Source organism: Schistocerca cancellata, chromosome 6 (assembly GCF_023864275.1).
Source record: "Schistocerca cancellata isolate TAMUIC-IGC-003103 chromosome 6, iqSchCanc2.1, whole genome shotgun sequence".
Classification (NCBI taxonomy): Eukaryota; Metazoa; Arthropoda; class Insecta; order Orthoptera; family Acrididae; genus Schistocerca; species Schistocerca cancellata.
The window spans coordinates 105,570,789-105,585,894 of NC_064631.1; the positions used below are offsets into that span (position 1 = coordinate 105,570,789).

Below are 15,106 nucleotides of genomic sequence, written 5' to 3' on the forward strand. Positions count from 1 at the left end.
GGGCAAACCGAGTGACCAACCTCAGAGCTACCGCCCAATCGCCTTACTCAGCATGATCTATAAATTACTGGAGATACTTATGTACAACAGAATGAGCGAAGTCATCCTGGAGGCTGTACCGGTAGAACAGGCGGGCTTCCGGCCGAAAAGAAGCTGCACGGATCAGGTCCTCGCTCTAACAACCTACATCGAGGCGGGCTTCCAAAGACAGCAAAAAACATCAGTGGTATTTGTTGACCTGACGGCGGCGTTCGACACTGTCTGGAGACAGGGCCTGATTTATAAGCTCCTCCGCATCGTGCCATGTCTAAAAACGGCTAACCTTATCAACGAAATGCTCTGCAATAGACCATTCCAGGTTGTCATCGGTAACAACAGAAGTAAATTCATGAAACTTAATAATGGCCTGCCCCAAGGTTCAGTACTGGCTCCACTGCTTTTCAGCATGTATATAGCCGATATGCCTAGGACGAGATCCAAAATGTTCGGATATGCGTACGACTGGGCCTTGGCCACACAACATCGAGTGATGGAGGAAACTGAGATCACACTATCCAGCGATTTGACCACTCTAGGAAAATACTTCCGTGACTGGAGGCTCCAACCCAGCCCATCCAAAACAGAGGCCACTTGTTTCCACCTGAATAACAAATTAGCAAACAAAGAGCTCAAGATCCGCTTTGATGGCGGCATTCTTCCATATAATAGAACACCAAAGTATCTGGGCCTGACACTCGATAGAACATTGAGCTATAAACAACACCTTGTAAACACTGCTGAAAAAGTCAGAACTAGAAACAACATTGTCCAAAAGCTTTGTGGCACTAGTTGGGGGTCCACTGCCTCCGTTCTGCGTAGCTCTGCGCTAGGACTTGTCTATTCTGCAGCAGAGTACTGTTCCCCAATATGGTTAAATAGTGCTCACATCAAGAAGGTAGATGCAGTCTTGAACCAAACGATGAGGATTATCTCTGGAACGATCAGGTCAACTCCTGTCCAATGGCTGCCTGTATTGAGCCGTATCCCGCCGCCACATTTGCGCAGAGAACACGCACTTGTCAGGGAGTGTCGAAAAATCCAAAATAGCCCAGATCTTCCTATCCACACCCTGAGTAATGGAATTGAGCAAAATAGATTGAAATCCAGACACCCCCCTCTCGCAAGTGCCAAAGATCTGGTAAAGAACGCTTTTATTCTTGAGGACCGCTGGAGAGAAGAATGGGAGGAAAAGACACCGCCTCAGGTTAACACCTTATTGGGAACATCTAACAGACCTCGGGGCTTTGACTTGCCCCGCAAAATCTGGTCTATCCTTAACAGGATCAGGACGAGCCACGGCCGATGTGCGGACTCCTTGTACAAATGGAGCATAGTGCCATCACCACAGTGCGACTGCGGCGCCGACACGCAGACAATTCACCATATCGTGGTAGAATGCCCTCTGAGGGCCTACCCTGGGCCAACAAGGGACTTCATGGATGCGACTAACAGTGCAATCGATTATATTTCTAACCTAGATGTTTGTTTGTGATATTGTAACTGTTTTGTGTGTTATGTACTTTTAGATTTTTCATACGTGATTTGTACTTGCCATACGCTAAATAAATAAATAAATCGGTATCCACGGTCGTGGGTGATGTGTGGGTTAACCTCACACCAGTGGTGGGCATTGTGCATATTGAAGACACCCTTACGAGTGAATGCTGGTTCATCTGACCAAGTTATGGTGTTCACAAAGTCATCGCTGGCTTCCTGTTGTTGGAATCACACAGAATTGCATTCTCTGATGGCGATGTGCAGGATGCAGATATTTCGTGAAAGCATAATGATAGGGGTGCAACCCATGCTCGTGCAGCATGTTAACGACGGTGCTTTGCAAGACACGCAGCTGCCTTCATAGCTACGTGTACTTCGCTGAGGTTCTTGGTGTATGACCTCCAGAATAGCTTCCTGAGTCGCTGGGGTACAGCGAGTCCGTGGACGAACTCTGTCACGCGATAGTGGAAGGAGACAACCTGACTCCTGAAGGCGCAGCTCCAGATGACAACACACATTTTTTTTTTCTGGATGGCGTCGACGAGGATATCTAGCAGCATATTCACGAGCGGCAACGCCATTCCGGTTATCAGATGCTCCAAGGACAAGAAGCACATCCACATATACATCGTTTTTCTATGCCATATATCTGCCACACTGATTTAAAGATTTACAATGAGAAAATTCGATACGTGTACGCATGAACATTGGAGTCTGTCACGGGCGCGTTACTCCGCTCGCAACTAGTTCCTGTCTGGTGGACAGTGCGTACAGTATAAACACGCCGTCAGTCCTGTGCACTGTTCCACCTGATGCACATTACCCCTCTGACAGATATCGTTGTGCATGATTCATCCCGACACCGCTAATTGTGAAATGTTCGGTTTCGAATTACACTGTTTCCCTAATGGTAATAGACGTGATGTTTCCACATCCTAGCGATAGAATAATAATAATAATAATAATAATAATAATAATAATAATAATAATGTAATGAGATAGTACTAAACAGCATGCGGTTACAAGATTCAGTGTTGAAAGGCATAATTAGTGGGACCAAGGTGATAACACATACAAATAGGAACCGAGTTTCGACATTATTCGCAAAGCACAGTGCTAGTCCTACTGGTAACGTAAGGCCCTAACGAAATGTAATGGACCTGAACGAGGGAAGAATAACTGTTGGTACTAATCTATGGGACCATTGGAGGAAGGTACAAAGAAAACAGGTTTCGCATCAAGTAGATGAAGAGGTGCGAATAAATTCAAGCCCACGATGTGGAAAGGGCTTCTTTAAAAGCTGACCGGTCTTCCATTTCTACGATTGTAGTGTATAAGTGCAAATTTTTGCTAGAGAACCCGCTGCAGTCGCTGTTGACGATTAAAATGTCATATACCCTACCACATGGACTACATTTACCAAATAAAAAACGTATGCCTCAACCCAGGATCTAACCCACGACCTCCTGCATGCTAACCCAAAACGTTATACCCTGTACCAACTGCACGGTACATCCAATATGTACTGACAGAGCCATGTGGTCGTCCGTCAGCATTCCTGGCACCCACCTGGATGACTCTTTTCGCATTTTCAGGTCGTCATGCAGGATTGTGTGCACAGAACCCACAGAAATGCCAACTCTGGAGGCGATCTGTTCAACAGTCATTCGGCGATCCCCCAAAACAATTCTCTCCACTTTCTCGATCATGTCGTCAGACCAGCTTGTGCGAGCCCGAGGTTGTTTCGGTTTGTTGTCACACGATGTTCTGCCTTCATTAAACTGTCGCACCCACGAACGCACTTTCGACACATCCATAACTCCATCACCACATGTCTCCTTCAACTGTCGATGAATTTCAATTGGTTTCACACCACGCAAATTCAGAAAACGAATGATTGCACGCTGTTCAAGTAAGGAAAACGTCGCCATTTTAAGTATTTAAAACAGTTCTCATTCTCGCCGCTGGCGGTAAAATTCCATCTGCCGTGCGGTGATGCCATCTCTGGGACGTATTGACAATGAAAGCGGCCTCATTTTAAAACAATGCGCATGTTTCAATCTCTTTCCAGTCTGGAGAAGAAAAATCGGAGACCTTGGAACTTGAATGCACCTCGTAGTACAGTGGTAGCGCTCAGTCTCCAGGTTCCATGTAGGTGGTGATCCTGCTGAGGTGGAGTGTTTAGGGATGTCAGTTGTTAATTGTCAACAACGTTCGTACTATACTTCTTTTAATAGAGAAATTGCTTTGTCATACAGGTCACAGAATCAGCATTTGCAATATGGCGGCTCGTGACTGCGCCATTATATTCGACCCTTTACACACATTAATCCCGTTTTGGCTCAAATGGCTCTGAGCACTATGGGACTTAACATCTATGGTCATCAGTCCCCTAGAACTTAGAACTACTTAAACCTAACTAACCTAAGGACATCACACAACACCCAGTCATCACGAGGCAGAGAAAATCCCTGACCCCGCCGGGAATCGAACCCGGGAACCCGGGCGCGGGAAGCGAGAACGCTACCGCACGACCACGAGCTGTGGACTAATCCCGTTTTCTGACTTAACATAATGATAGACCCTGCCCACGACACGTGGCGTTCTTATAACTAATAACTTCACTTTATATCTTGATTAACATCTGAAACATTCACTCGCGATCGTTCTTTTAGAGCCGCCCAGGTTACTCAACCTTGCGGATTGAATGGCTCCTCGCGACTGCCTCGGCCTGTCTTCCCCAAGGACAAGCATTTGTGCACCGCCGCCGTCAGTGTCAGCCAGTTTGCCGTGGCATACGGAGCTCCATCGCAGTCTTTAACACTGGTAGCATGCCGCGACAGCGTGGACGTGAACCGTATGTGCAGTTGACGGACTTTGAGCGAGGGCGTATAGTGGGCATGCGGGAGGCCGGGTGGACGTACCGCCGAATTGCTCAACACGTGGGGCGTGAGGTCTCCACAGTACATCGATGTTGTCGCCAGTGGTAGGCGGAAGGTGAACGTGCCCGTCGACCTGGGACCGGACCGCAGCGACGCACGGATGCACGCCAAGACCGTAGGATCCTACGCAGTGCCGTAGGGGACCGCACCGCCACTTCCCAGCAAATTAGGGACACTGTTGCTCCTGGGGTATAGGCGAGGACCATTCGCAACCGTCTCCATGAAGCTGGGCTACGGTCCCGCACACCGTTAGGCCGTCTTCCGCTCACGCCCCAACATCGTGCAGCCCGCCTCCAGTGGTGTCGCGACAGGCGTGAATGGAGGGACGAATGGAGACGTGTCGTCTTCAGCGATGAGAGTCGCTTCTGCCTTGGTGCCAATGATGGTCGTATGCGTGTTTGGCGCCGTGCAGGTGAGCGCCACAATCAGGACTGCATACGACCGAGGCACACAGGGCCAACACCTGGCATCATGGTGTGGGGAGCGATCTCCTACACTGGCCGTACACCACTGGTGATCGTCGAGGGGACACTGAATAGTGCACTGTACATCCAAACCGTCATCGAACCCATCGTTCTACCATTCCTAGACCGGCAAGGGAGCTTGCTGTTCCAACAGGACAATGCACGTCCGCATGTATCCCGTGCCACCCAACGTGCTCTAGAAGGTGTAAGTCAACTACCCTGGCCAGCAAGATCTCCGGATCTGTCCCCCATTGAGCATGTTTGGGACTGGATGAAGCGTCGTCTCACGCGGTTTGCACGTCCAGCACGAAGGCTGGTCCAACTGAGGCGCCAGGTGGAAATGGCATGGCAAGCCGTTCCACAGGACTACATCCAGCATCTCTACGATCGTCTCCATGGGAGAATAGCAGCCTGCATTGCTGCGAAAGGTGGATATACACTGTACTAGTGCCGACATTGTGCATGCTCTGTTGCCTGTGTCTATGTGCCTGTGGTTCTGTCAGTGTGATCATGTGATGTATCTGACCCCAGGAATGTGTCAATAAAGTTTCCACTTCCTGGGACAATGAATTCACGGTGTTCTTATTTCAATTTCCAGGAGTATATATATATATATATATATATATATATATATATATATATATATATATATATATATGTGTGTGTGTGTGTGTGTGTGTGTGTGTGTGTGTGTGTGTTTGCGGACATTGTGACGGAAGTTTGTCTCGGAACACTGTCTCAGATTGTAAGATCCTACTCCCGAATAGTCGGATCTTGTCCCTACTAAGGTTGCACAACATTGCCTCCTACGATTTCATCACTAATGCTCTTGCTGACGCTAAATTGTTAAATGTACATGTAGCCTGGCTGTTGCTGAGCATTCCCTATCGCATAAATGTGCGTAATACTTGGCTTAAACACGTGAAGGGAATGCATATATGCATTACAGGTTATTTTGCTGCCTAGGTAGCAGAAATCCTCAACTTCATCTACTAAGTGACCCCTTAACTTCATCTACTGAAGGTAAATTCTGATGTTAAGTTTCTCACTGTTCTCATTTCTGCTACTTCTCATTACTTGCGTCTTTCTTCGATTTACTCTCAGTCAATATTCTGTACTCATTAGGCTGTTCATTCTATTCAGCAGATCATATAATTCTTCTTCACTTTCACCCAGGGTAGCAATGTCATCAGTGAATCGTAACATTGATACCCTTTTACCTAGAATTTTAATTCCACTCCTGAAATTTCTTTTATTGCCATCATTGCTTAGTTAATATACAAATTGACAGTAGGGCGGAAGACTACATCCTGTCTTAGCTCCTTTTTAATGCGAGTACTTCGTCCTGGGTATTCCATTCTTATCAATCCCTCTTGGATATTGTACAATTTGTATATTATCTGTCTCTCCCTACAGCTAACCCCTATTTTCCTTAGAATTCCGAACATCTTGCTCCATTTGAAATTACCGAATACTTTTTCCATGTCTACAAATCCTATGAATGGTTCTTGATTTTTACTTAGTCTTGCTTCCACTATCAACCGCAAGGTCAGAAATGCCATTCCCGTTCCTAAAATCAAACAGATCGTCATCTAACACATACTCAGTTTTCTTTTCTCTACTTCTGTATATTATTCTTGCCAGCAACTTGGATGCATGAGCTGTTAAGCTGATTGTGCGATAATTCTCGCACTTGTCTACTATTGCAGTCTTCGGAATTGTGTGGATGATATTCTTCCGAAAGTCAGATCGTATATCGCCAGACTCATACACTCCAATGTGAATAGTCGTTTTGTTGCTACTTCCTCCAATGATCTTAATAATTGTGATAGAAAGTTATCTATCCTTTCTGCCTTATTTGATCTTAAGTTTTCCAAACCTCTTTTAAATTCTGATTTTAATAGTGGATCCCCTCTTTCTTCTATATCTACTCCTGTTTCTTCTTCTATCACATTAGTCAAATCTTTTCCCCTCATACAGGCCTTCAATTTACTCTTTGCATCTATGCGCTCTCTCTTATACACTTAGAATGTTATAAGTAATACATATTAATTATAATGCAACAAGAGAGAAATTATTTTTTTAAAGAAGGACATATGGAGGTAATTACAAGAGTATGCTACTTGCAGTAGGTTGAATGTCTGTAGAGTTTGGCACTGTAGAGTGTGTTCCAGAGTAGAGGCTGCTGCGGCTACAGATATGAGTGGTGTCTGTTTCGCCAGACATGTCGGACGGAACAGACGCTGCTCCAGATGAAGCAGCTAGGACACATACAAGAATAATTAGGATGAAAGGAATGGAAAGGAAACGTGATGGTAAATGGGAAGGAAATAATCACTTCCAGCCGCATAGGGCATTGTGGCAATGCAACGATGACAGTTCAAAATTCGTACGGGACCGGAGTTCAAACCCAATTGCTTCACTTCTGTAGAATAGTTGCCTTAACCACCTCGGCCATCCGGACACGCTTTCCGACAGATTCAAATTCCCAACTTCCCTCTCGCCGCATCGCAACGCCCCAGCCCATTGACGCTCTATTCGTAGTTTCCGACTCTCGTACGTTGGACTCTGGTTGTGCATCTGCGGTGAAACTTTTTCCATCAAACAGCTGTTGCACCCATAGAATTATAGATACGAGTGGTGTCTGTTGGACAAGGCAACTGGGAAGTCATTATCTACTTCCTGTTTCTTTCCCATTCCATTACCTTGCAATGTCTTTCACCCCAATTATTTATGCTGGAGCTAGTCGGTCGCTAGACTACAACAAGGACTAGATATATTGACGATTACGGAATCAGGGAAACATCACATATGTTGTTGTTGTTGTTGTTGTTTTGGTCTTCAGTCCTGAGACTGGTTTGATGCAGCTCTCCATGCTACTCTATCCTGTGCAAGTTTCTTCATCTCCCAGTACCTACTGCAACCTACATCCTTCTGAATCTGCTTAGTGTATTCATCTCTTGGTCTCCCTCTACGATTTTTACCCTCCACGCTACCCTCCAATACTAAATTTGTGATCCCTTGGTGCCTCAGAACATGTCCTACCAACCGGTCCCTTCTTCTCGTCAAGTTGTGCCACAAACTCCTCTTCTCCCCAATTCTATTCAATGCCTCCTCATTAGTTACGTGATCTACCCATCTAATCTTCAGCATTCTTCTGTAGCACCACATTTCGAAAGCTTCTATTCTCTTCCTGTCCAAACTATTTATCGTCCATGTTCCACTTCCATACATGGCTACACTCCATACGAATACTTTCAGAAACGACTTCCTGACACTTAAATCTATACTCGATGTTAACAAATTTCTCTTCTTCAGAAACGCTTTCCTTGCCATTGCCAGTCTACATTTTATATCTTGTTTACTTCGAACATCATCAGTTATTTTGCTCCCCAAATAGCAAAACTCCTTTACTACTTTAAGTGTCTCATTTGCTAATCTAATTCCCTAAGCATTGCCCGACTTTCTTCGACTATATCCCATTATCCTCGTTTTGCTTTTGTTGATGTTCATCTTATATCCTCCTTTCAAGACACTGTCCATTCCGTTCAACTGCTCTTCCAAGTCCTTTGCTGACTTTGACAGAATTACAATGTCATCGACGAACCTCAAAGTTTTTATTTCTTCTCCATAGATTTTAATACCTACTCCGAATTTTTCTTTTGTTTCCTGTACTGCTTGCTGAATATACAGATTGAATGACATCGGAGACAGGCTACAACCCTGTCTCACTCCCTTCCCAACCACTGCTTCTCTTTCATGCCCCTCGACTCATAACTGCCATCTGGTTTCTGTACAAATTATAAATAGCCTTTCGCTCCCTGTATTTTACCCTTGCCACCTTTAGAATTTGAAAGAGACTATTCCAGTCAACATTGTCAAAAGCTTTCTCTGAGTCTACAAATGCTAGAAATGTAGGTTTGCCTTTCCTTAATCTTTCTTCTAAGGTAAGTCGTAAGGTCAGTATTGCCTCACGTGTTCCAATATTTCTACGGAATCCAAACTGATCTTCCCCGAGGTCGGCTTCTACCAGTTTTTCCATTCGTCTGTAAAGAATTCGAGTTAGTATTTTGCACCCAATGCTTATTAAACTGATAGTTCGGCAATTTTCACATCTGTCAACAACTGCATTCTTTGGGATTGGAATTATTATATTCTTCTTGAAGTCTGAGGGTATTTCGCCTGTCTCATACATCTTGCTCACCAGATGGTAGAGTTTTGTCAGGACTGGCTCTCCCAAGGCTGTCAGTAGTTCTAATGGAATGTTGTCTACTCCCAAGGCCTTGTTTCGACTTAGGTCTTTCAGTGCTCTATCAAACTCTTCACCCTCTATATACTCCATCCACCTTTCTGCTTTCACTTCTTTGGTTAGAACTGGGTTTCCATCTGAGTTCTAGATATTCATACAAGTGGTTCTCTTTTCTTCAAAGGTCTCTTTAATTTTTCTATAGGCCGTATCTATTTTACCCCTAGTGATATATGCCTCTACATTCTTACATTTCTCCTCTAGCCATCCCTGCTTAGCCATTTTGCACTTCTTGTCAATCTCATTTTTGAGATGTTTGTATTCCTTTTTGCCTGCTTCATTTACTGCATTTATATATTTTCTCCTTTCATCATTTAAATTCAATATTTCTTAAGGAGTTCTACTATCCCTCGTCTTTTTACCTACTTGATCCTCTGCTGCCTTCACTATTTCATCCCTCAGAGCTACCCATTCTTCTTCTACTGTACTTCTTTCCCCCATTCCTGTCAATTGTTCCCTTATGCTCTCCCTGAAACTCTGTACAACCTCTGGTTTAGTCAGTTTATGCAGGTCCCATCTCCTTAAATTCCCACCTTTTTACAGTTTCTTCAGTTTTAATCTACAGTTCATAACCAATAGATTGTGGTCAGAATCCACATCTGCCCCTGGAAATGTCTTACAATTAATAACCTGGTTCCTAAATCTCTGTCTTACCATTATATAATCTATCTGATACCTTTTAGTACCTCTGGGATTCTTCCATGTATACAACCTTCTTTTATGATTCTTGAACCAAGTGTTAGCTATGATTAAGTTATGCTCTGTGCAAAATTCTACCAGACGGCTTCCTCTTTCATTTCTCTCCCCCAATCCATATTCACCCACTCTTTCGAAATGTGGTGCTACAGAAGAATGCTGAAGATTAGATGGGTAGATCACATAACTAATGAGGAAGTATTGCATAGGATTGGGGAGAAGAGAAGTTTGTGGCACAACTTGACCAGAAGAAGGGATCGGTTGGTAGGACATGTTCTGAGGCATCAAGGGATCACCAATTTAGTATTGGAGGGCAGCGTGGAGGGTAAAAAGCGTAGGGGGAGACCAAGATATGAATACACTAAGCAGATTCAGAAGGACGTAGGTTGCAGTAGGTACTGGGAGATGAAGAAGCTTGCACAGGATAGAGTAGCATGGAGAGCTGCATCAAACCGGTCTCAGGACTGAAGACCACAACAACAACAACAACATGTTTCCTTCTCTCCCTTTTCCTACTCTCGAATTCCAGTCAGCCATGACTATTAAATTTTCGTCGCCCTTCACTACCTGAATAATTTCTTTTATCTCATCATACATTTCATCAATTTCTTCATCATCTGCAGAGCTAGTTGGCATATAAACTTGTACTACTGTAGTAGGCGTGGGCTTCGTGTCTATCTAGGCCTCAATAATGCGTTCACTGTGCTGTTTGTTGTAGCTTACCCGCTCTCCTATTTTTTTTATTCATTATTAAACCTCTTCCTGCATTACCCCTATTTGATTCTGTTTTTATAATCCTGTATTCGCCTGACCAAAAGTCTTGTTCCTCCTGCAACTGAACTTCACTAATTCCCACTATATCTAACTTTTACCTATCCATTTCCTTCTTTAAATTTTCTAACCTACCTGCTCGATTAAGCGATCTGACATTCCACGCTCCGATCCGTAGAACGCCAATTTTCTTTCTCCTGATAACGACGTCCTCTTGAGTAGTTCCCGCCCGGAGATCCGAATGGGGGACTATTTTACGTCCGGCATATTTTACCCAAGAGGACGCCATCATCATTCAATCAGACAGTAAAGCTGCAGGCCCTCGGGAAAAATTACGGCCGTAGTTTCCCCTTGCTTTCAGCCGTTCGCAGTACCAGCACAGCAAGGCCGTTTTGGTTTTTGTTACAGGACCAGATCAGTCAATCATCCAGACTGTTGCCCCTGCAACTACTGAAAAGGCTGCTGCCCCTCTTCAGAAACCACATGTTTGTCTGGCCTCTCAACAGATACCCCTCCGTTGTGGTTGTACCTACGGTACGGCCATCTGTATCGCTGAGGCACGCAAGCCTCCCCACCAACGGCAAGGTCCATGGTTCATGGGGGAAGGACATCACTCATATTAGATTTAGAAAGCACATCATAGTGTATGTTGAGATATAGTTATAACTTAAAAGATTCCAGAGGAATTAATCCCTTTCTCATAGTGGCAGACAGAAGACTACATACTCCAAACTAAACTATATAATTTTCTATCTCTCAAGTTACATGCGTATAATTTTTCTGTTTAACCGGTTGTATAACAGAGCGAAACTATTTTTTATTACAGAGACCACTACCTTAATTCAGTGGCGTGGGTTGACGACAACACCGTTATGGCTTGGTGGATGAATCGCACTGCAAACGTCAGGCAAGATGTGATCTACTTCCTTTCCAATGACGTGAAGCAAATTGCTGGGGAAAAGGTAAACTACTTCCTCCTGCATGTGGTTTTATACTAACCGTTTGTTCCGTAGCAAAAAAATGGTTCAAATTGGTCTGAGCACTATGGGACTTAACTTCTGAGGGCATCGGTGTCCTAGAACTCAGAACTACTTAAAACTGACTAAGGATATCACACACATCCATACCCGAGGCAGGATTCGAACCTGCGACCGTAGCGGTCGCGCTGTTCCATACTGTAGCGCCTAGAACCGCTCGGCCACTCTGGCCGGCTGTTCCGTAGCATTTGGGCTGGAATACTGTAGCGTGAACAAACAGCTGAGGGAGAATACCTATACAGAATGTGGAATGTGATTTGTCTACAAATTGTCCACAATTAACCAACAAATGTACTGCTACTATCCATCTTTCCATTAATCATTCAGTAACATTTGATAACATCGACCTATGTGCACATTTCGGTTAATAAACAACATACCAGTCCTAAAACACTAAACACGTAGCTGCAATCTCTCAGACAGTGCTACAAAATGATTCCAGACTGATTCGTTCGTCTGTATGCACAGGAATCAGAATTGGCGAGTGGCGTTAGAACCTGACTCTGCCAGCAGCAGGCGTGCTGTTTACAGGGTTGCGTTGTTTCACTGGTAATTGCATCACTGTCATTCAAACTGTATCAATTTGCTTGTGTTCTTGTCAGGCCTTATTATTTTCAACTAGCAAACCCGTCAATGCTTTGCATTTGCTGAATGTAGATGGGAATTGCATATACATCCTAAATTACATTCCCCCCTCCCCCCGCTCTATCTGCCCATCCTCTCAACCCCTCTCTCTCAGTACAACTCCTCCTTACCCACCTCTCTGTGCCTAATCTCCTCCCTCCCTCTCTGTCCATCCCATTCTCATCTCTCTATATCCGTCTGTGTCTGAATATTCACTTGCTCTGTGTAACTTCTCCCCCCACCTCTCTGTGCATAACCTCCTCCCTCCCTCCCTCCCTCCCTCCCTCCCTACCTCCCTCCCTCTCTCTCTCTCTGTTCACCTTCTCCTCCCCTTCTTTCTATTTCCGTCTGAATTTTCAGTACATCATCGTGTAAAAACTTGAAGTAAATCAGTCAAGATTTTCCAGATTTTTGGTAACACTGTTTCACCTTTATGTATTAAATATATATTGATAAACGTAAAAAACATATACAAAATACGTAAAAAATATAGCTTAAGTCCGTCAGAATGTTCATTAGAGTATCGTGTAAAAATTGCAAGTAATTCGGTAAAGAACTTTTAGAGATTTGCGGTAGCAACGCTTCTCCCTTTGTATATTTTATATATATGCATAGATTATATATCTTACAAAAATTTATAGCGCATGTCCGTCCGAACGTTCGTTAGAGTATTAAGTAAAAATTTGTAGTAAATCGGTCAAGAACTTTTCGAGACTTTCGGTAACATTTCCCTCTATAAAGGATGATTTTTTCCATCGTGTTAAACTCTAAAGATTGATCGATGAGAGGATACGGAACAAAAAAGGTCTAATGATTCATGAATTCCTGCTTTCTGAGACGACCCTGTCTGAGACAAACGGCGAAACACTGTTGCAAACATTGAAAGGTGCGGTTGTTGTCGGCGGGGACAGGTCTCCTGATACTACCTTGCTTGCCGCCGCCCGTTGCAATTTGCCTTTCCGTATGTATGTATGTATGTATGTATTTAACTGGGGACCTAGAAACGACGGAGAGGCTTCGTCCCCGCCGTGGCCCTCAGTGGTACACAACCCCAAAACAGGCTACAGCAGTCCACTCACCCCACCGCCGCCCCACACCGAACCCGGGGTTATTGTGCAGTTCGGCCCCCAGTGGACACCCCCCCTGGGAACGTCTCATTCCAGACGAGTGTAACCCCAATGTTTGCGTGGTAGAGTAATTATGGCGTACGCTTATGTGAAAACGGTGTTTTGCGCAGCAATCGCCGACATAGTGTAACTGAGGCGGAATAAGAGGAACCAGCCATTGGTTACAACGCTGCATCACATCCACTTCAAGGTGAGTCAGCAAGAAAAGTGAATCGGACACAACATTACCAATTACTATGGCAGGAGAGGGCGGTAGGGCATGACGTATGAGGAACACTACCACCCTCTAGGAGGAAACCATGCACACAGTAACTGTAGCTGCATGATACAGAGCGCATTAGGCCGCCGTCTCTGTAACAAAGTATGACTGAATAAATGGTTTCCAGCATGGAAACCATGCATTTCCGGACCTAAGTTCATTAGACCTTTCTTGTTCCGCATCTTCTCATCGATCAATCCCTACCCATCGTACTTGGTGGAAAAAATCACCCTATGTATTACATATCTATTTGTATATTATATATATAAACTGTCAAATTGATTTTTTTGGTGTTGTTGTTAATAAAACATGTGACAGCAGAACTGTGAAACTGTACGCATTTTTTTAAAATTTTCTTTCTTCATATCAAAATACCGTTAAACCAAATCGCTCGAGCCGTCCTCAAGTGATGACCTCTTATAACTTATTTTAATTTCCGACCTTTCCGATGGTTTTTCCGAAAATTTTCTTTCATACAATCCTTTCCCTAACAATAAGGAACGTAAGAACGAAAATCAACCAAATCGCTCAAGCCATTCTCACTTGATGACCTCTCATACAGGCGGTAATTGATTTTTATTTATATAAATTTTTAAGGTACTTTATTTGAGATAATGAAACAACTTTCATGACGTACGCATTTCAAATACATGTGTTCAATACAACCTGTTTAAGACCACAGATGTTACTGGGTTTAATAAACACAGCAGTGAATGAATAAATACTAATAAAAATTTTCCATCGCTATTCCTCCACAACCACCAATACAGTAACAAAGGGTTCAACAAATTACTGTAAAACCGATTTGTGACGCATTGTTTCGTGTATTCTTTAAACTTTATCCTCAGCTGTAAGACAAAAACAGTTTACAGCAGAATATCACAAACGAGTGGCAAACAAATAAGTGTAGATTTTCTGCAGAAGGACGGGGCATAAACATGGAACACTTTTTGTGACATTTGGTCGCACTGTGTCAAAGTTACTACATTTCTCATTTACTTGTCATTTGGTATTACTTGCCTTCTACAGTCCATAGAAACGCCATATCTATAGCTAAGGTTTCGTTTACGTAGGTTGCTTGGTTCGCCACCAAGATCGACTGATTAACAGGTTGATTCATTTGTTTCTACCATATTAACAATATTCGAATAAATTGTGAACACTATTGGGGTAAGCCCAGAGTTGCTTATTCGTTTGAAGCTTTGTCTCCAATAAGTATGACATCCGTGTCCTTCTGGCTAGGAACTCTTAAATCCAGTCTCAAAGCTGGCCTGATATTTTCACTGTTTGTATTTTATTCATTAGGTGACAGTGTGGGAGCGTAACGAACGCCATCGGGAAATC

General features: G+C 43.8%; 1 protein-coding gene across 3 annotated transcripts in view; it reads left to right on the top strand.

The window, feature by feature from the left end:
* LOC126190795 (venom dipeptidyl peptidase 4-like) overlaps positions 1 to 15,106 on the top strand; it is a 366,367-nt gene that overhangs the window by 189,139 nt on the left and 162,122 nt on the right. For 2 of the 3 annotated variants that reach the window (XM_049931343.1, XM_049931344.1), the window contains exon 10: positions 11,542 to 11,677. The exons of the other annotated variant lie outside the window; for it this stretch is intronic. In XM_049931343.1, coding sequence (XP_049787300.1) covers positions 11,542 to 11,677 — 136 coding nt within the window. The remainder of the gene's footprint in view (positions 1 to 11,541; positions 11,678 to 15,106) is intronic. 3 annotated transcript variants of the gene reach the window in all.